Source organism: Podarcis pityusensis (genome assembly GCF_964106645.2).
Source record: "Podarcis pityusensis genome assembly, chromosome: 10".
NCBI classification, from domain to species: domain Eukaryota; kingdom Metazoa; phylum Chordata; class Lepidosauria; order Squamata; family Lacertidae; genus Podarcis; species Podarcis pityusensis.
The window spans coordinates 74,331,949-74,352,232 of NC_138035.1; the positions used below are offsets into that span (position 1 = coordinate 74,331,949).

The 20,284-nt window shown below is 42.1% G+C and overlaps 1 protein-coding gene across 1 annotated transcript in view; it reads right to left on the minus strand.

Moving 5' to 3' along the window:
- Window positions 1-13,725: 13,725 nt before the first annotated feature.
- Window positions 13,726-20,284, minus strand: part of CAMK1D (calcium/calmodulin dependent protein kinase ID) — a 241,532-nt gene continuing 234,973 nt past the window's right edge. The window contains exon 11 of the mRNA XM_081023853.1: window positions 13,726-20,250. Within this exon, the coding sequence (XP_080879979.1) occupies window positions 20,132-20,250 (119 nt within the window). The 3' untranslated portion in view covers window positions 13,726-20,131. The remainder of the gene's footprint in view (window positions 20,251-20,284) is intronic.

The window sequence follows — 20,284 nt, forward strand, 5'->3', positions numbered from 1 at the left end:
TTCTACTAAATGCTTTCTCAAAACCCACCTGTTTGATGCAGTCTTTGATCTATATGCCATCCAGTCTTCATCCCAACTGCAACAAGGTCTAAGGATAAAGACTCCCAGATGTTCTAAATTGGCAAAAGTGGCTTTGAAAACATATATGCAATCCGGAAAGCCAATACAATTTTTTTCTTTCCTTTTTGTTCCCACTGTAGACAGTAGGTTCCTTGGGGAAGGGCCTGTCTTAATTTATTTTGGGTTTTTTGGCTTGCACTGTATCGTCATCATCATTGTAAAATAATCTATCTACTGTTTAATGCCAAGATAGGCTTTTAAGAGCTAAAATGTAGTAGTAAGGAGATTGATAGAGCTGTGCCACAGAGCACTCTCTCTCTCACACACACACAAAAACATGCAATGAAAATATGATAGTAAAAATGACATAAATTGCATGTTTATACTGAAGAAAAGCTGCAGTTCTTATTTGATTTGGGTCACAAAACCAAAAGAAAGCATATTGATGGTTCCTGATCCCTGAAAGAGGCTATAAGGTCAGAAATTTGAAAGATGAGTAAGAAATTTGAAAGATGACTTCTATTTAGAACATGCACTTAACTTAATCAAGAAAAAGTCAACTTAATTAATTAACTTAATCAAGAAAAGCAAGCATTTCAGGTTAAGCAGGTACTTAGTACCTTGTTCAACTGACAGAATTCAGATCATATAACATGAGGTTATTGGGAATTTCCCATCAAATTACACTGAGTGTCTTACACACATAAAACTACTGTGGGTAGGAATTTTCCAAAAGAAGAAGAAGAAGAAGAAGAAGAAGAAGAAGAAGAAGAAGAAGAAGAAGAAGAAGAAGAAGAAGAAGAAGAAGACCTTTTATGCTGTAAATCTCTGACTGGAATCCTGTTTTGTCCTCAGTGCATGATAATCTCTTTTCATTTTAATTAACTGGAGATTTTCCTTTGGTTTCATATTTTTCTAACAATACTCCTTCTTTAACCCTGTTGCAGTCTTAGTTACATGCAGAAAATAAACATAAGCACATTAAGACCCCCTGCTCAGCGCCCGAGGGCCCCAGTCCTGCCACTCACCACCTGGCCAGGGCGGGGCCTGGTGGGCTCTATAAAGGGCTGGTGCTGCTGCTGGGCAGAGAGGGCTCCGTTGTGTTTTGTTTAAATTGCTGTTATTTTTTACCTATGTCATTTTAAACTGTGATATTAATGCTGTATTCTTAATTTTAGATTTATGTGGAAATTGCTCCCCATTTGGTTGTGCATTTTTTAAAAATGTGGTTTCATAGAATCATAGAAACCTCTCATTTTAGCAGGATTCATATGTACCTCCTGAAAGGCAGGTGAAGCATTCCCCATCAGGAAAAACCGTCAACTGCTGATTTCTGCACCCATTTACAGACACAGGATAAATTTCTGGTATATCTCTTGTTCTTATGATCACGGAAGAGAAAGAAGTGGAAAGCTGCCTGGAACCATCTCACTTGACCCCAAAGTGCAATCCATGCATCTGCACATGACAGTGCCAACCATCAGTTTGGCAATGCAAGTACATCACTGGGGAAGCAATGCTGGGTTTTCTTCCCTACAAAACAGCCTTTCACATACACAGATTTTAAGCAAGACCTGTTTCAACCATCGCCACTTCCTCTCTCGCCTCTGTATTGGCAACTGAGGACCACCTGGTGCCCTTCAACCTAGACATTGGGACAAGGTCATAGCTTCCGCCTAGCCATGTATTCTAGAGCTCAAAATGGTTTAACCTGATCTGTGTTGGGCTGCTGTAGTGATTTTTGCAATAAAGCCTTTAATAATAATTGAGCTGAAAGTCTCAGTACAAGTGGGAGCCAAGACACAAGAAGTGATTTTGCTGCTTCCCTGTGGCTGCAATGAGAGGAAGGGTGACAGACACTTGACAGACCGCAATACATCTCGGCTAATAATTTTATTATTTATACTCTACCCATCAGGCTGCGTTTCCCCAGCCACTCTGGATGGCTTCCAGTACATATAAAAACATAGTAGTCAGGCATTAAACACTACCCAAAGGGCTGCCTTCAGGTGTCTTCTCAAAGTAGTTCTTTTTCTCCTTTCATGCATCATTCTGCCTTTTTCCTTTTGCTCTTGCTCTTAACAAACTCTCTTAAAACTGCCTGCTGGACTGCCCACAAGAGATGCCACAATGAAGCAGTGTGCTCCATTATTTCTTGCAACATTGCACTTCCCTGGTGGTTGGGATGCAGTCACAAGATCATAGAATGATAGAGTTGGAAGATACCACAAGGGCCATCAAGTCCAACCCCCTGCCAAGCAGGAAACACCATCAGAGCACTCCTGACATATGGTTGTCAAGCCTCTGCTTAAAGACCTCCAAAGAAGGAGACTCCACCACACTCCTTGGCAGCAAATTCCACGGTCAAACAGCTCTTACTGTCAGGAAGTTCTTCCTAGTGTTTAGGTGGAATCTTCTTTCTTGTAGTTTGGATCCATTGCTCCGTGTCCGCTTCTCTGGAGCAGCAGAAAACAACCTTTCTCCCTCCTCTATGTGACATCCTTTTATATATTTGAACATGGCTATCATATCACCCCTTAACCTCCTCTTCTCCAGGCTAAACATGCCCAGCTCCCTTAGCCGTTCCTCATAAGGCATCGTTTCCAGGCCTTTGACCATTTTGGTTGCCCTCCTCTGGACATGTTCCAGTTTGTCAGTGTCCTTCTTGAACTGTGGTGCCCACAACTGGACACAGTACTCCAGGTGAGGCCTGACCAGAGCAGAATACAGTGGCACTATTACTTCCCTTGATCTAGATGCTATACTCCTATTGATGCAGCCCAGAATTGCATTGGCTTTTTTAGCTGCCGCGTTACACTGTTGGCTCATGTCAAGTTTGTGGTCAACCAAGACTCCTAGATCCTTTTCACATGTACTGCTCTCAAGCCAGGTGTCACCCATCTTGTATTTGTGCCTCTCATTTTTTTTGCCCAAGTGCAATACTTTACATTTCTCCCTGTTAAAATTCATCTTGTTTGTTTTGGCCCAGTTCTCTAATCTGTCAAGGTCGTTTTGAAGTGTGATCCTGTCCTCTGGGGTGTTAGCCACCCCTCCCAGTTTGGTGTCATCTGAAAATTTGATCAGGATGCCCTTGAGTCCATCATCCAAGTCGTTGATAAAGATGTTGAATAAGACCGGGCCCAAGACAGAACCCTGTGGCACCCCACTAGTCACTCTTCTCCAGGATGAAGAGGAACCATTGATGAGCACCCTTTGGGTTCGGTCAGTCAGCCAGTTACAAATCCACTGAGTGGTAGCATAGTCAAGACCGCATTTTACCAGCTTCTTTACAAGAATATCATGGGGCACCTTGTCAAATGCCTTGCTGAAATCAAGGTAGGCTACATCCACTGCGTTCCCTTCATCTACCAGGCTTGTAATTCTGTCAAAAAACGAGATCAGGTTAGTCTGACATGACTTATTTTTCAGAAATCCATGCTGACTATTGGTGATGACAGCATTCCTTTCTAGGTGCTCACAGACTGTTTGCTTAATGATCTGCTCCAGAATCTTCCCTGGTATTGATGTCAGACTGACTGGGCGGTAATTATTTGGGTCCTCTCTTTTCTCCTTTTTGAAAATAGGGACAACATTTGCCCTCCTCCAGTCTGCCGGGACTTCGCCTGTTCTCCAGGAATTCTCAAAGATGACTGCCAGTGGTTCTGAGATCACATCTGCCAGTTCTTTTAATACTCTTGGATGCAGTTCATCTGGCCCTGGAGACTTGAATACATCTAAACTAGCCAAGTATTCTTGTACTATCTCCTTAGTTATTCTGGGCTGTGTTTCCTCTGCTGAATCATTTGCTCCAGATTCTTCAGGTCGGGCATTGTTTTCTTTATCGGAGAAGACTGAGGCAAAGAAGGCATTGAGGAGTTCAGCCCTTTCTGTGTCCCCTGTTTGCATTTCACCATCTTCTCCTCTGAGTGACCCCACTGTTTCTTTGTTGTTCCTTTTGCTACGAACATACCCATAAAAGCCTTTTTTGTTGCTTTTAACCTCTCTAGAAAGCCTGAGTTCATTCTGTGCTTTAGCTTTTCTGACTTTGTGTCTACACGTGCTGGCTATTTGTTTGAATTCCTCTTTGGTGGTTTCCCCCCTTTTCCATTTTTTGTACACATCCTTTTTTAACCCTAACTCAGTTAAAAGTTCTTTAGATAGCCACCCTGGCTTCTTTAGGCACCTTCCATGTTTCCGTCTCATTGGTATTGCCTGACGTTGTGCTTTTAGTATCTCCCTCTTAACAAACTCCCAGCCATCATGAACTCCCTTTCCTTTTAGTATTACTGTCCATGGGATCTCACCCAGCACTTCCCTAAGTTTTATGAAGTCGGCTTTCTTAAAGTCAAGAAATTGAGTCCTAGTATGCTTGGCTGCTCCTTTCCGCTGTATAGTAAACTTCAGAAGAGCATGATCACTTGCGCCTAATGATCCTTCCACTTCTACCCCACTAACCAGGTCATCAACATTGGTTAGGACCAGATCTAAAATGGCTGTTCCTCTTGTTGCTTCTCCCACTTTCTGGACAATGAAGTTGTCTGCAAGGCCAGTGAGGAATCTGTTTGACCTTATGCTCTTGGTTTATTTATTGTTTATGACTTTTGTAATTACGTAAATCTTGTTATGCAGTAAGTCGCCTTGAGCATTGTTTTCTTAACTGTGGAAAGGTCGGCATAAAAATAAAAAATGACGACAATGACGACGATGATGATGATAAGACGGACATCTGTCTTTGCAGCAAGATGCAACCTCATCTAGGTTTGGGTGTGCAGGCAGCAAGAATATACAAGCTGGAGCACAGAATACTTTTGATTTTGAAGAGCTCACACACAAAACAGATGGGACCCACACCACCTGAAAACACACAACAGAACTTTTACTTCTCGCTCCTAAATAAATTATTCTCAAAAACTCCAAAACCTCCTCCAAGCTTGTGGGATAAATGGGTAAGAAAAAGCTTAGCATGCCTCGCTCTGCTGTTGTATCCGCTTGCGTTATGATAGCCATGTTCAAATATATAAAAGGATGTCACATAGAGGAGGGAGAAAGGTTGTTTTCTGCTGCTCCAGAGAAGCGGACATGGAGCAATGGATCCAAACTACAAGAAAGAAGATTCCACCTAAACATTAGGAAGAACTTCCTGACAGTAAGAGCTGTTCAACAGTGGAATTTGCTGCCAAGGAGTGTGGTGGAGTCTCCTTCTTTGGAGGTCTTTAAGCAGAGGCTTGACAACCATATGTCAGGAGTGCTCTGGTGGTGTTTCCTGCTTGGCAGGGGGTTGGACTCAATGGCCCTTGTGGTCTCTTCCAACTCTATGATTCTATGAAATGACCAGGTCTCACTTTGCTGTGGCTTGAGAGACTGCTTGCTTGCAAGACTGCTTGCTTTGCAAGGACAGAGGAAATTTGTGGTAACAAATATAGAATTCGCTGAGAGCAGCCTACAGCTTGTGGGTGACTCAGAATCACGAGGAAAAATGGAGGAGAGCAGTTAAGAGAGCTATTGTGCATGCTTAAAAGGGCTATAACTAGTAGGCAAACCACCCCTGGTGGAGATACAGCTAATTAACATCAAGATGTGATGTATGTAATGGTGGGGGTACATATCAAGGGGAGAATATGAAATAGGCGGAAGTCTGTAAACTGCAATAAACCAATAACCAATAGGAGATGGAAGGAGGGAAATTCGGACGGGCTTTAGGGTATAAAGCAGCGATGGCAAACCTTTTAGAGACCAAGTGCCCAAACTGCAACCCAAAACCCACTTATTTATCGCAAAGTGCCAAGACGGCAATTTAAGCTGAATTGGTGCATAATCTGCAGTAGCTGCCACTACTCTGACTCCTATTTAGCCCTAAAGAAAGAAGTACCTGGTTACCATTTTGCATTGCATCTGGGGAATTTGTGTGAAGTCTAGGCAAGCTCTCTCAGTGTTTGCATTGAAAGAGAAGATGCTTAGAGATCTTTTTGCTGTTCATTAACCTAACAATTACCCCTTCTCAGCACCGTTGTCTGCCTTCATGAAGGTAAGTGTAGTTAATACGTTTGGACATCAACACCACAAGACTGGGTTTGTCTTCTCTATGAGATACTCATCTTCTCCGTTAGGCTAAAATACTTGTTTCTGCAGCAGCTAGAGCTGCTTTTAGAGAAAGTGAATTCCAACAGTGTTTTCCCACCTCCCTTGCCCAGCTCTAACCGGCCCCTGCGCAGGGTGCCCGTTGTGGCCCCGGGCACGCCCTCACCGCTGCACTTGACGCCAGCAAGTGGGCGGCGATCATGGCACGGCCAGTGGGGCCTGGAGCCCCGGTGCTGGGTGAGGGGCAACGAGGACGGGGCGGAGGCGGCCCTGCCTGGCTACCCGGCGCTGGAACAAAGGGGCTTCTTGAAGCTCGCCAGCAATGCCATCCTCCTCTGCCAGCTCCCGCGTGACACGCCCTGCCCGACGCCTCCCAGTGGCCCCGGCCGGAGGGTGTGCAAAGCCTCAGGAGGAAGGCGGCTGCTCAGCTGCCCAAGTTGAGCTGAGCCCTCGCCGTCTGCCGGCGCTGTGCTGGGGTGACGGTGTGCGTGCCCAGAGAGGGCTCCGAGTGCCCCCTCTGGCACGCGTGCCACTGGTATAAAGTATCTATGATATAAACAGGACGGGGCCCTCCCTCTTTGCAGCATGAGCTGGGGAGTGTCCGTCCAGCGCAGTTTCATGAATAAACAACTTGTGGTTTTGTCTGATCTTGGTGTTGATTCCCTCTGGGGAAGATCCCTGGGGCAAATTTGTCCAACAAAGCTATGCCCAAAATCTACCCAACTCTGCCACAATTGCTCCTTCCAAACTTCCTTGCTCAAACCCCAACTCTCCGCAGGCCTTAAAGGTCAGTGCAAAGGCTCACGGGATTGCTGTCTTCATGCAGTTTTTGCCATTTTCTTGCCACTTCGGGGTTTGAGAGGATGTGCATGTGTTTGGTTGTGCATGACTCGAACATGCGTAAATGGGGAGCTGCCTGTACAGTCTAGTCACTGGGTAGCCCTGAACTTGATTTTATTTGGGTGGAATCAAGTGTTTCCTGTAGCTGTTCTGTTCTTGTTGAAGAGAGAAAATAAAATCTTGTCCAGCCTCTTGACTGGTGTGCCCTCTAAGTCTGCCATCCCACCGTGCATCTGGTACACAACGTTTGTGCAAACTAATGAGCTATTCAGTTTTTTCACCAAAATCCTCACCTATAGACACTGGCTAATGGGTTAGGGAAGAGTTGGGCATCCTGTCCTAGACCCTCAGAAAACAACTCTTCTGAGAAAATACAGACTCACTTGGAACTTTCCTCTGAGTCTCAAACTCTTCTCTGATGGTTGCCGCTGTCATTTTTCCTTCATTGCCTTCCTGCGGCTTCTCCTTCCCTGTCTTGGGACAGAAGCAGCCAAGCAGGCTGGGAAGGGCTGGGACCGCACGGTCAGGTGGGCCTAGTCAGGTTATCCAGGCTGACTGCCACCTGGGGAGTCCCTCTGGCAGGGGACTGGGCAGCCATTTCCTCTCTGTTCTCTGTAAGATTTCAGAGTCCATCTGCCTCAGTTGTGAGCAGAGTCAGTATGGAATCTCAGTCAAACTATTTGGAAGCATGTTGTTTATGAAGAAGTTTATTTTACCTCAGTAAAGCTCTTATTCTCTAAAACTCTGCATTATTAATTCACCCCCATCTTTCTTCCGCCCAGGGGTCCCAGTTATCTAGCTAAATATGAAGATGCTAACGCTGACCCCTGAGAACAATGGTTTTCCTAGCCTGCTCTGTTTCTTCAAAAAACTTGTAAGCATCTGGGCAGCTTTCATTGAAAATAATAAGTTGGAAGGATGAGTAATACATAGCAAAACTATCAAACACTCGCGTCGTTGAATATCCCTTCCCATTTCCAACTCTTCTGTCCCAGTTTTTTCACCATAAAAAACCCACAAATACTCTCCAAAACCTGCCCCTATCAAAACACAAATTGTGAAACTATGCAAACTGAAGCAAATAATGTAAAGTGATGGAAAAGCACAACAATTTATTTTCCATTTATAGAAGTCACTTTGACACAGAGTTTGGCTGCCATGGTTGCAGAATCTGATTCATTAGGACAAAAGTACAGAAACTGCTACAGAACAGAATGCTGAAAACTCTGACCACCATTATTATTATTATTATTATTATTATTATTATTATTTTATTATTATTATTATTATTCCCTGCCCATCTAGCTGGGGTTCCCCAGCCACTCTGGGCAGCTTACAGTAAATATAAAATGTTCTGTAGTTCTTTATCTCCTTGACATCTGATGGTAGGGCGTTCCACAGGGAGGTGCCACTGCCAAGAAGGCCCTGTGCCTCTAGGCATCTGGTTTGCTCATAATGTAAAGATAGAAAATAATGTCCATCTGCTGTGGTTGAATGAGGCACAATGTGCTTACCTGGAGCATCAGTTTGTCTCATTTTGACTTTCTCTTCTTCAAGAAGACTTCTCTTTCCAATATGCAGGAAACTGTGGTTTGTGGGGAACCATTTTCACTCTGTTTGAATAAGGAGTATCCACTGACCACAAAAGCTTACACTTGCCGGTTGTGGGATAGAACTTTGAGTTCTTTTTAAGGCTGTGATTGGAAAAATGCAGCTTGTCCTGGGGAAACTGAAATATCAGACTGGCAGGTTTGCTGTCTAATTAACTGGTAAAACTGATATCAATCACAGATTGCACTGTGGTCAGAGACTGCAAGCAGCCCTCTCTCTTTGGCCATTGATTCTGTACAGAGCCTTTTGTTCATGTGTTGCCACAAGAGCCCAAAATTGTTCCACAGTTGTTTAGGGACAATAAGTCGGAAAAGCTGACAGAATTATTTAAACTTCATTATATACATGTAAGGGACAGAACAATGGACAATATAGCATTGTTCTTACACAGAAACACATATATGCACCCAAACAGTGAGAGTATTCCATATGAATTCCATTCTTTTTAAATAGCAGTAAAGGTTTTGCAGGTTCACTTATTCATGACATGACATTGGAAACGTAGATGGGTTCTGGCATGACCCAAGACCAAGATTCAGCTCAAAAGGATTTATTGTAACATCAGGAACAAGAAGAACAAGAATGGCAAACGGGCTAGGAAGAAGATTTATCCATATAGAGGCAACCTTGGAAATTTCAATGGCAGGATACATCAGTGAGAGTTTACTTGGTTTAAGGGGCGGACGACCAAAGATTGAATTGCCAAAGTTCTCAAGGAAATACAGCCTGCCTTTCCCTGACATGATGGGCTAGTTGTTATGGGGGAAACACCTTGAGCCAGATGGTCATCCTTGAAACTCCTATTTTAAATTGGACAATAGGTTATAAGCGGTGAGAGGAGATACGTGGACTGACAATTAAAGAGGATTTGGACAGGAAGAATCTTGGGCAAAGTGGACTGTGCATTTAAGAAATAAAGAGAAAACATCTAAAGAAAGTGAACTATTAGGTTTTTATACACACAGAAGGAAGGAAAGGAAATTTATTTTAGAAATAATAATTATTGATCAATTGTGTATTGACAATTTGATGAGCACCTCATGTAGATAATGGAAATGTTAAAATATTGTATGTGCATGAATGGGCAAATGGATAGAAGGATAAGTAAAAAAAAAAGTAATATAAGGTTAATTCTAGGGAATGGAATGTGAATTAGAAATAACAGGGAAAGTAATGCAGCAAGAGGAAATTGTGAACATATTGAGGATGGGGGGCAAGAATTCAATTTTTGGAAAAATTGTATTAAATTTGTTTTAATTTGTGTCTGATTTGTTAAAATTTGGAAAATCAATAAAAACGATCTGGCAAAAGACAGAACATAAGACTTGTCTTGCTGGAGTACACTGAAATCATTTCTCTCCCAGGCACCTGGGAGAAGCAGTTAAACACGGGGTTGCAACAACAGTCCTCCACTGTACTTGGCAACCCTAAATTATGCCACTTCTGTTACCATTTATTCAATTTATTTTTATTATGTACTCTTGTATGTTCTTCCTTTATTAGAGAGGTATTTAATGTTTCCAGTCAAGCTTCTAAGTGCAAGTAGGCTCACAAAATAATTGAGGTTGCAATCCTACACACCGGCACTTGGTAGCTAGTCTGACTGGATTCAGTGGTTTCTTCTGACAGAACTGATCAGTCCAATGCTTTAGGCTTGCAGCCTTAACAGTAGTAACATAGTAGTGTCTTGAGGAAGAGTTGTTATTGCCTTAAAAACACAAATGTCCTCACAGGAATTCCAGGTCACCCGCTGTCAGAGACAAGACACCATTTTCATGTTTTCCAAATAATTTGAGCCTCCCCAAGCATAATTAAGACAAAAATTAAGAAAGATTTGGCTGCTACAGCGAGTAAAATGTGAGGCATGAAGCCAAATGGCTCAAAATAATAAAATGATTCCTGTTCAGTCAAAGAATCACTTCAGACATATTGTGGTTCAAGGTGTGGGTACAGCGATATAACCAAGCCACCTTAAAATTGTGGGATTGATATTGTTGCACCCAAACCTAGTGAGTAGTAACTGGCTCAGATTTTTATAATGAGGACAGAATGATAATTCCTCTTCAACCCTGTGTCTTTATAGTCCAGTGTCAACTTCTGTTTAAGTTGGGTTAGCGGGAGGAAATTGCAGTGGAGAAGCTTTTGGGAAAATCTGCTGTTTAGTTCTAAATCAGAGAAACAGCAATCTGCAGAAAACCCAATTGCTGTTTTTGCTGATCCAGTGCTGCAGAGTGTTTTTTTTCCTGGGGGAAAGCAGTGGGACAAGCCCTCAGTTGATGCTTCAGATGGTCATCCATACTATATTTCTTCAGCCAAGTCCTTGAGCTGTAAATTGCAGGGGTGAGTGAAAGTTAGTAATCTCCTGCTTTTGTAAGGCATGTTTCTTACATTTTTATTTGCCTATTTTATAATGCTGTGATATACTCTGAAGGCTTTGACTGGTAAAAAGCAGGATAAACATTCACCAAACCAGTCAACAAGTCCTCCCCATCTTCTCTGTTTCACACACATGCATAGTAAATCCAGAAATAAATGTCTCATTATAAAGTGGTTTAAATTGGATTTATTGGAGGAAACCATTCTTAATATCCCTTAAATTATCATTATGATAGAAATCTTGATATGTATACATGATTGTCAAGGCAGAGAATAATTTGCAACAGTAGCCCCATTAACAATTTGCAGCATCGCAAACTCCTTACGCAGGTTTAACATTTTGCAATGTCTTCTTACATGCATTGAGTAAATACACAATTCTCCTTCTCTTGGAACAAGGACGGTGTTATGAAATTGAACCAATCACAAGACTTATTATATTAGGCACACTGACATTCCTGGATTAAATTGTTATGCTTTATTAAAATTTTATTTTATAAAACATGCTTGCATCTTTGTTTTTTTCTTTAAAAAATTAATATTAATAAAGAGATGTTTTGCCATAAGTGCTGCTTGAGGAATATTTCCAGGTTTTTTCCTCTGATTAAACTGAGCTTTTAAAAAGCTAAAACGAACGACTACTTTGCATGAAATGCTGATTCCCAATTAGAAACACTATTCCTAATCCAGCTCCAGTTGCAAACAATGAGTCATGTGTTACAGTGAGTAGCTATGGAGATGTGCATTCTTATGCGCATTAGGAGAAGCACCCAAGCAGCTGGGCAGGGCTTGGAGGTGCATTGCAACAGCGATGCACATCTTCATATCACCCATGTGTACAAGGCAACTTCCACATGTGGACATCTCTTGCCAGATCAGGACAAAAATGCTGTCATCCGACAAAGTCTAGCATGTTTAAGGCTGTAACCCTGTACACACACATGGGGGAGTAAGTTCCTTGAATTTAATTTTGTTAAGTTTGGTTCACATGCATGGGATTCTGCTGCAAGTTCACTTAAAGCACTGGACATGCTACTTCATGCAGTGTCAGACTGCGGCCCCAAACCTGGATATTCAGCATGATCTATCCAAAGCAAAGCACTTTAAAATCTCATTAATCTCAATGGAGGATTTAAATACATTCTTAAATGCTTTCAGCTGAAATTAGTGGGGCTTGAAAATGCTCTGTTTGGCTGGATTGTACAAACTATTTATACTAATGCCCCACAAAAACGAGTCCCTTGAGAAGGCTCTCTTAATGAAGGCTGCAATCCTAACCATGTCTACTCAGAAGTAAGCCCTGTTGAACTCAGTGAGGCTTACTCCCAGGTACCGAGTTAGGATTACATGTTGTAAGAACAGTAGGAGAGGGCACAGAAAGAAGAAATGTTGTAAACTAATATTGTTCCTTTCTTTAAAGTACTGAATGAATTATCTCTTACTCCACTGAGTTTACTAACATGTCTAATGATTAAAGTACATCCCTAGATGTAACCTAATCACCAGTTGAAATCAGCAATCATGTTATTTGCCAGCAACACTGGTGTCAAACTGCACAATATCATGGTTTGTGAGGCTATGTTGATATGTGATGATAACACTGCTGGGAGCTTTCCAAAATACTTCCACCTAGTCCTAAAGGAGTTCTTAAGGTCAATGCACATGACCAACTGTGTATAGAGGTTATTCAGCCCACCTCACCCCCCCCCCGATCAGATTGCAATGCAATATGCATGTTTTGACTTCAGTTACTTCAATCCTTTTTCACAAGCACACATCACAAGCCCCCCTATGAGACCCCGCCAACCCCCCAAACTGAAGAACAGCCAGGGGGCCCATGCTTTAAAGTTCCAAGTTATTCAGAGGCCAGATTGGCCTTCTGAATTGCCACTTCAAAGCGCTGAAATGTTCTTATATTGGCTGCATCTCAAGTTCCACAGGCAAAAATTTGCATCTTTCAGCGTTAGCCCTTAGTTTTGGGGGAATTGGCTGCCGCTGCTGACTTCTGATTTTGCACATGGACTGTCTTTATCTGAAATCCGTTCTTACTTTTATGTTATTTTAATCAGTTTTACTGTGCACTACTTTGAAAGCTTCAGCTAAAAAAGCTCACAAAGAAATAATAAATTTGAGCAGGTTGCCACTTAGCCCATATTTTAAAAGGTGGTGGTGAAGAGTTTGCAGTTCATGCTTGTGAGAAACAGTTCCACCTCAGATCAACAAGATTAGCAGATTATTCTTATCACACTGGCAGCCTGCCACCCTGCATAAACCCCAGAAGTCTGCATATATTTGGACTGGGAACAATGTATAGTTAAGCCAGTTGTGTACATTCACGATGATGTGCAATTTGGGAATGATAAAAAAATTGTATCAACACAAAATCACGTACCTGCTTAGCTAGTTAGCATTTTTGAATATAACACATTGGTATTGGGAAAGGCATAACTGCAAAAAGAAATAAGGTTTTGTATATCCATATCCAGTGCAGGATGGAAAATCAAATCAGCCAGTCACATACGGAGGGGTCCAGAGAATCAACCTTTGGGGCCTGTCTATATTGCGAATATAAACCAGTTTAAAATCTGTGGAACCATCATGACCAGACATCCCACTTCCAGTTATTTCACTTTCCAATATTAATTATGGGTGCTACATGCCAATGAAAGAAATAAGATCCACAGATTCTCACAAGACTACAATTCCCAGAGTTCTCTGTGGGATGCCATGCTAGTTAACCTAGCTTTGAGATTTTGTTACAGTTTGTAGTACAGCTTTGCCCCAAATCAGAACAAGCAATTCAGCCCTTAGTTTTCCACTGAGATTTTAAAACATGTATAGTAGATTATGGCTGTTTATGGTGGACCTGTCAAATGGATGCACAGCCCTGACTCCCGTCAGTTTTAATTCTCCAAAGAAATCTGAAGCACATTTTTAAGCAGAACCATCCTTTTGCTTTAAATCCTTAAATGAGCAGCTTAGTGCACTGGCTACTATTAAAACTATGGGGTGGGCCCACTTTTCACATGACCTGGAACGCTGTGATTTCTGCCAACTCTAAAGGTTGTCTTACTTTAGCTCCAGGTATCAGACATTTCCCCCACTCTCCTGTCTTGGGTTGAGCCTGTGCTTATGTGCCAAGCTGATAAGGCCCATCACATTAGGACACATGTTGCCAGTGTGACAGAAAACCGTAATATCTATTAATATTTCCCAGAGTGACGTGTGATTGGAGCCTTAGTGGTGGTTGAAACTGCACTTTTCAAGAGCGTAAGCCAGGCCTGAGTAGTAATACAGCTCTTTCTATGTATTTTCAATTACACTCCACCTTTTAGATCCAAAGATGGACACCAAAGAGTTAAAATGAATTATACATTTTCAACAGTCACAGACTGGATTACCACAAAGTTGTTGCTCATTTTACTTGCCTCAAAAAAGAAGAGAGTAATGAGAGAGAAATGACACAAGTGGAACTCCAGTGGGCAAAATATGAGACAAAGAGTTAATCTTGTAGCTGAGAAAATGTTGGAGAGCCTTTTGTGGACAAACATGAGCCAGATATCATAGAGTGCAACAGAAATGACTTAATTGAAAACACATTCTGATCTTTGATGCTTTGCAAAACAGCCCAGTCCTTTGTTCACTGTGCATAACTATTCCATGCATGCAAATTCTTGCAGCAGCCTGGTCCCAGAGTTATAAGACATTCTGCTAAGTAAGTGCAAGCCTTGGAGGCCAAGTGCTCCCTGGAGAAAGGATTCAAAGTGTGCATGGCTTCACTCTATGTACATCTCAGTCTTGAATAGTAGCTTTCAAACTTCCTACCCTGGGGATAATCCTTCCATATCTGCTGAAGATTCCCCTGTCTGTTGGCTTTGGCATCTCCGCTTCTTGCAGGGGATTCTGGAAATGCACCAACCAAGGAAGAGATGCAGTTTGTGTGAACCTAAAGATCCAGCTGCACAAACTGATCTCTTTTTTGAGCACTGCAAGTGAAGAGTGGTAATAGCAGACAAAACGTGTTTTGGCTGACTTATTTGCTTTTACTGATCCTTAATCAAGGATCCAAGCGCAAATAAGAGACTACCACTTTGAGGATCATGTGGCAGAGTATCTTTCTACTTGCAAAGTCAGAGTGATGGAACTTTTGTGACGTTCTGTGGCTGTAATTTGCAGATGAGATTTCCTGCTACTTTTTGTTTTAATAATATATTTGATGGACTCTGTTTCTGACATCTCAACTCTGCAGGCACAATGGACCAATGCATAGATAGAGGTCTTTCTATAGAGCTGATCTTGTTTTAGAAACCACAGTGTTCAAAACAGGAGGGGAAAAATTACCTTATTTGCCATTGCCATGCTTCGTTCACAGATTAGCTTTTGCATTTAGCTGGAGTAAGTTATGGTTAATGAGCTATGGAGCCAGATTGTTTTTACAAAATAGCATTTTAGACATAGAAGCCTAGGACTTTGGAATGTGTATTAACACAGAGGCAAACCTTTGGAAGGGAAGCATAAAAACAGCATTCAGTTGAAAACATGCAAAGCAGTTCCATGCAGTTTCATTTTGGTGTCACTGTCTATCCAGCAGTGATCTCCTACCAACATTTGGAGATGTTTTCTATTAGGGAAAAATTAAAATAAAACCCAAAACAAATCATGTGTGTGGCTGTGACTAAATCTAGCATTTTCTGAGAGCTGGAGACAGATACATTCATCACGGCCCACAAGACATATGTACATCCCTCCCACCCCACTCTGGCCTCTGGGCTCTGGCCAAACTGGCTTTCAACATGTTTTGCCAGGGGGGAAAGATTTGTTTCTCCTCCCAGCAGAAAAAGGATAAATGATAAATGCACATTCACCACATATAAATGTATGGCTGTTGTGGGCACATATTGGCTAGTGTCCATGACATAAATGACATAAATAGAGCTGGTAAACATACGCTTTCACACTGCCCATTTCCAGAAAACTTTTAAAACTAGATTATTTTTTAAAAACCTGGGAGGTGAAGGATGAAATCACTCTGTTGCATAGGTATGCATCCGAAGACAAAACAAAGAAAGGGAATACATTTCAGCTGCTTGAATCCTGATACTTAGAATTGGTGCCATAAAGATTTAACCTTAATTGAATTAGCTTTGACCTACAGAAAACAGAAACATCAATGAGGTTTCTCTCTAGATAAAATAAACAAGCAAGCCACTTAGTTGCCACAAGATTTCAAAGTGTAAGAGAAACTTGTTCTATAACTCGGACAAAAAGGGTTGTATGCATTACTCAGATTATAAGGAAATATGGACAGCCTTTACTTTTCTGAATGCAAAGAAGCAGGGAGAGAAAAGGTCTACAAAATGATGCAGCCAAAGTTAAGTACATGTCAGTCCCACTGATGTCAATAGGAGAGACTTAAGTACCTGCACAATTTCCCCATTGACATACATGGGGTTTAACCGTGTTTAACTCTGGCTGGATTGCACCCTGATACTGGTTCACTTGCTTATGCCATCTAGAAAGTTTTACTGAAGTACCTTTTGAATCAGGCCACCACTCCTAGCATGGCAAACATCCTTCTCTTTCCCTCGTATCATTAGCATCAATATCATGTGCACTGATCAAGAGCGTGCTGGGTATTCTGGGTAGAAGGGATGTCAATATTTCTTTATTTCCATTCATACTCTGCCCTGAAGAATACCCTTGAACCATCTCCTGGACAGACTCATTTTGTATATGCAGGGAAAGTTTTTATGCAAAGAAGCGTTCAAACATCCAGTCCCTACCACCAGTCTAGAATACTCTAAGCTCAGCAGCAGATACACCACACAGGCTTTTGCACTCCTGCTTTGCTCTAAATCCGTAATACATGGCTTTGGGTTTTAGGTGGTAAAGACTGAGACAGTAGATAGTGGAGGTGGGACTACTGTCTGTATTTAGCTGAAATGCCTATAGAGCGTTTGTGGAGTTTAATTCTTACACCGGGACTGTGTATGGTCAATGCAGCATATGGGGATGCAATTTTCTCTCTCCCTTAATCCCAACCCTACACTTTGAGCAAAAGGGACTTGATCAAGAACCAGATTCCCAAGATGCTATAGGCCAGCTGGTGTTATCTGTGGTTGGATTTACTAAGTGATATATCTTGAGTATTAAGTAGCCACAATGGAAAAGTCAAATGTTCTTTTGTGAATTTTAGAAAACTCCTGTAAGGTCAACAGACCATGTTTCTGTGTACAGTAGAATACAATATGGTGGTTGCTGATTTTTTCTGTAGGGAAAACTGGTTCAGGAATGGCTCCGTGTCTCACTCCAAATTATGAACACAACCAGTACTGAAATCTGTCATGGGTAATAACTTTATAGGGCTCAAGTGATATGGTGTCTGTGCTGACTCTATTAGACTTCCTTGTTTAGGGAGTCTGATCTAAAATGACATCTTCAAAGTTTCAGGTGGGGGGGAATATGTCAAAGTCTTTTGCAACATATTTATTTGCTGTTGAATACATTCAGAGGTCTTCTAAGAACTTCCTCTGTTCTGATGCAGAGCATCACTAAGTACCAGCAAGGTTTCCATCTTCACGCTCTGTCTGTGAGCTCCCATGGCAGCTGGCCGGCTGATATTAGAATTTGAATGCTTAACAAGCTGAATGCTTGCTGTGAGCAGCATGACAATTCTTAGGTAACTACGTCTTGCTGTTCTGTACAAGGAAGACCAGGCTGGTATCTGGCATAGGAAACTCTCTTAAACCAAGGTGGACCATTGGACCCTCTGGCCTAGTAATGGCCTCTGCACTGATTGGCAGCAGCTGCCCAAAGGCCTTGGTGCAGTGGTCCTGCTCTCTGGAAGATCCTTTAACCCGATGCCAAGCACAGGGCCTGAAGAATGATGGTTTCAAAGCATCTCTTCTGCCACTGAACTGCAATTGACATAAACGTGGCAGGAGGGTCACCAGAGAAGCATGGAATGAATTTATAAGGTATTTTCCAATGAAGCCTAATGCACTCAGAATTGGGCAGGTGTTTAAAAATCTGTATATCTTATACACACAGGGAAGTAGTAAGTATATCCCATAGCAGAGAAGAAAGAGTGGCCCTATTTGTTTGTAGCAGATCAGATGCCTGCGTTTCTAAAATGTACTTTGGACGATAGCTTCACTGGGGAGTTTAAATCAGGAAACCAAGTTTTCTTGTTATGACCAGCTGGGGTGAACGCCTGCCTACCAAGGGATCTTGCTCATTTAGCTCAGCCCTTTCCTTCCTTGTAATCACAAATTACAGCCCTTGGTGCAGTATGCATTAACAATAACCACATACACATAGGCAGCCCTCCATTTCACAGTGTGCTTTTGTCACATGACGGATAACCACAGATGTTTAAAATGGAGAACTTTCAAAGGCCGTTCCCAATATTTTGGTGCACTTATATTTTAAAAGTTGCACTGGACATTCCAGACACGTGGAAAGAGAGGAAGCATAAATTTGTTGGGCTTCTGCTCCTCACATAAGGAAGGAGTTACACATTCTTAGAGCAAAGGCAGAACACATACACATTTCTGAAAAGAACAGGCACATCACATTGCCTTCAGATGAAACTTGAAACTGTGGGGAAAGGAAGCTACTCAAACTTTTGCTACTTCTCTGAATTAGCTAAAGAAGCTCTCAGTGTGCAAAACACTGCAAAACACAACACATTATTTCAAGTAGTACAGCAAATTCAATGAGAATTGCTGATGCCCAGTGCTATTGACTAGCCACAGTACCACTTCCCTTCAGAAGCCTTTCAGAATGCTTTGGCAAGCCTCATTTGTGGCAAGCTACAGTAGTGAAGGCTAATTCGCACAACTGTTCTGCCACAGCATGAGAATTCATATGCAGTAACTGGTCTTGTGTATGCTCCAGCATACATCAGGAATTGTAACTCACCATTTCCTAGGTAAGATTTTACAGGAGGCACTGAGCCAAAATCTCTACCAGACATGTTACAGAAGTGCCTGGGCATTCACAAGACCGTTCACTACACCAGGAGAGACAACCTGTGATAGCATCATCATCCTGTCAGTCACACGAGAGTTCAGAACTCTCAGCACAGCTAGAAACAAAAGGTAGGCGAGACGGCTCCAACTCACCCAGGCATCCCAAATGGGCTTTGTTCACCACACTAAGAGCTACTTTACATATATATGCATACATGGGTATAGGAAAACAAATATGTACATTTGTGTATACTGTCATGTGGGTATTATGCACATGGCTGTTTGTACTTCTTCGCTGATCCTGTCCCTCTCAAAAACAAAACAACCCAATCGGGGTGGCATAGGCAGATATACCAAGAGAGAGAGCAATACTGTAAAGCAGGACTGCTTGGGTGGAACTTTTATGTGACTGTCAGAATCCAGTAGGAAGTGGCAGGCTAGTGGCATTTTGCTCCAATCCAACGTACTATTTTGTTTTTTCTCATATTCAAATGTCAGCCTTGGCTGCAGGTTCATAAGCACCAACTCAGAATTAGACCATTGCTGAGTAAGCATCCATGTGATGGGAAAGGAACCAACCTTTTCTCAAAATGAGGTGGAAGAAAGCAGTTAGTTTTCACATCACTGCAAGATCCAGACTAGTTTGCAGTCCAATGTTAGGAACTAAGATAAAGAATACTATGCATTTGAAACCCTTTTGATCTGAAAGGTTAATGCAAAATTGTGTATGCTTTCTAGCCCTGAACAAAACCAACACAGATAGAAATATGGAGAAGAATAAAAGAAGAAAATGATAATGCTCAGAAATCACCTCTATTTAAATAATCCAGTTGAGACCTTTAGTTAATGAAAAAGCATATACTGTTACCTACACTGAAAATAGAGTAAATCATTGAGGAACTAGCATGAGTGTCCATTAGAACATTCCTAGATTCATTAACTCAGCACCCGATACTGTTAGATCTGACCCTTCCCACCCTCCCAGAGTCATTGCAGTTGGTGATAAATGCAACATTTCAGAATTGCAGTATAAAATATGGCCATTTTAAAAAATCCTTCTTTCCAGTCCTTCACTGAGCTTGCAATGCAGGATGAAATCACCCGGGAGAAGGCTTGCCTCCATCTCCACGCCTGCCTGGGCACTCCCCCCACCTCTGACCTCTTCCAGAGGGCGGGGGCAGCAGCAGTCTGGATCACTTGGTCCCTGTATGCACTGTTGTCACTGTGGTCTGCCTTGGTCTCCGCTCTCCTACGGCAGAAACCGCGGATGAAGCCGAGGATGCAAAACTACAGGGGGTGGATGGGGACATACCTGAAAGAGAGCGACAAAAGTCAGAAGCCACCAA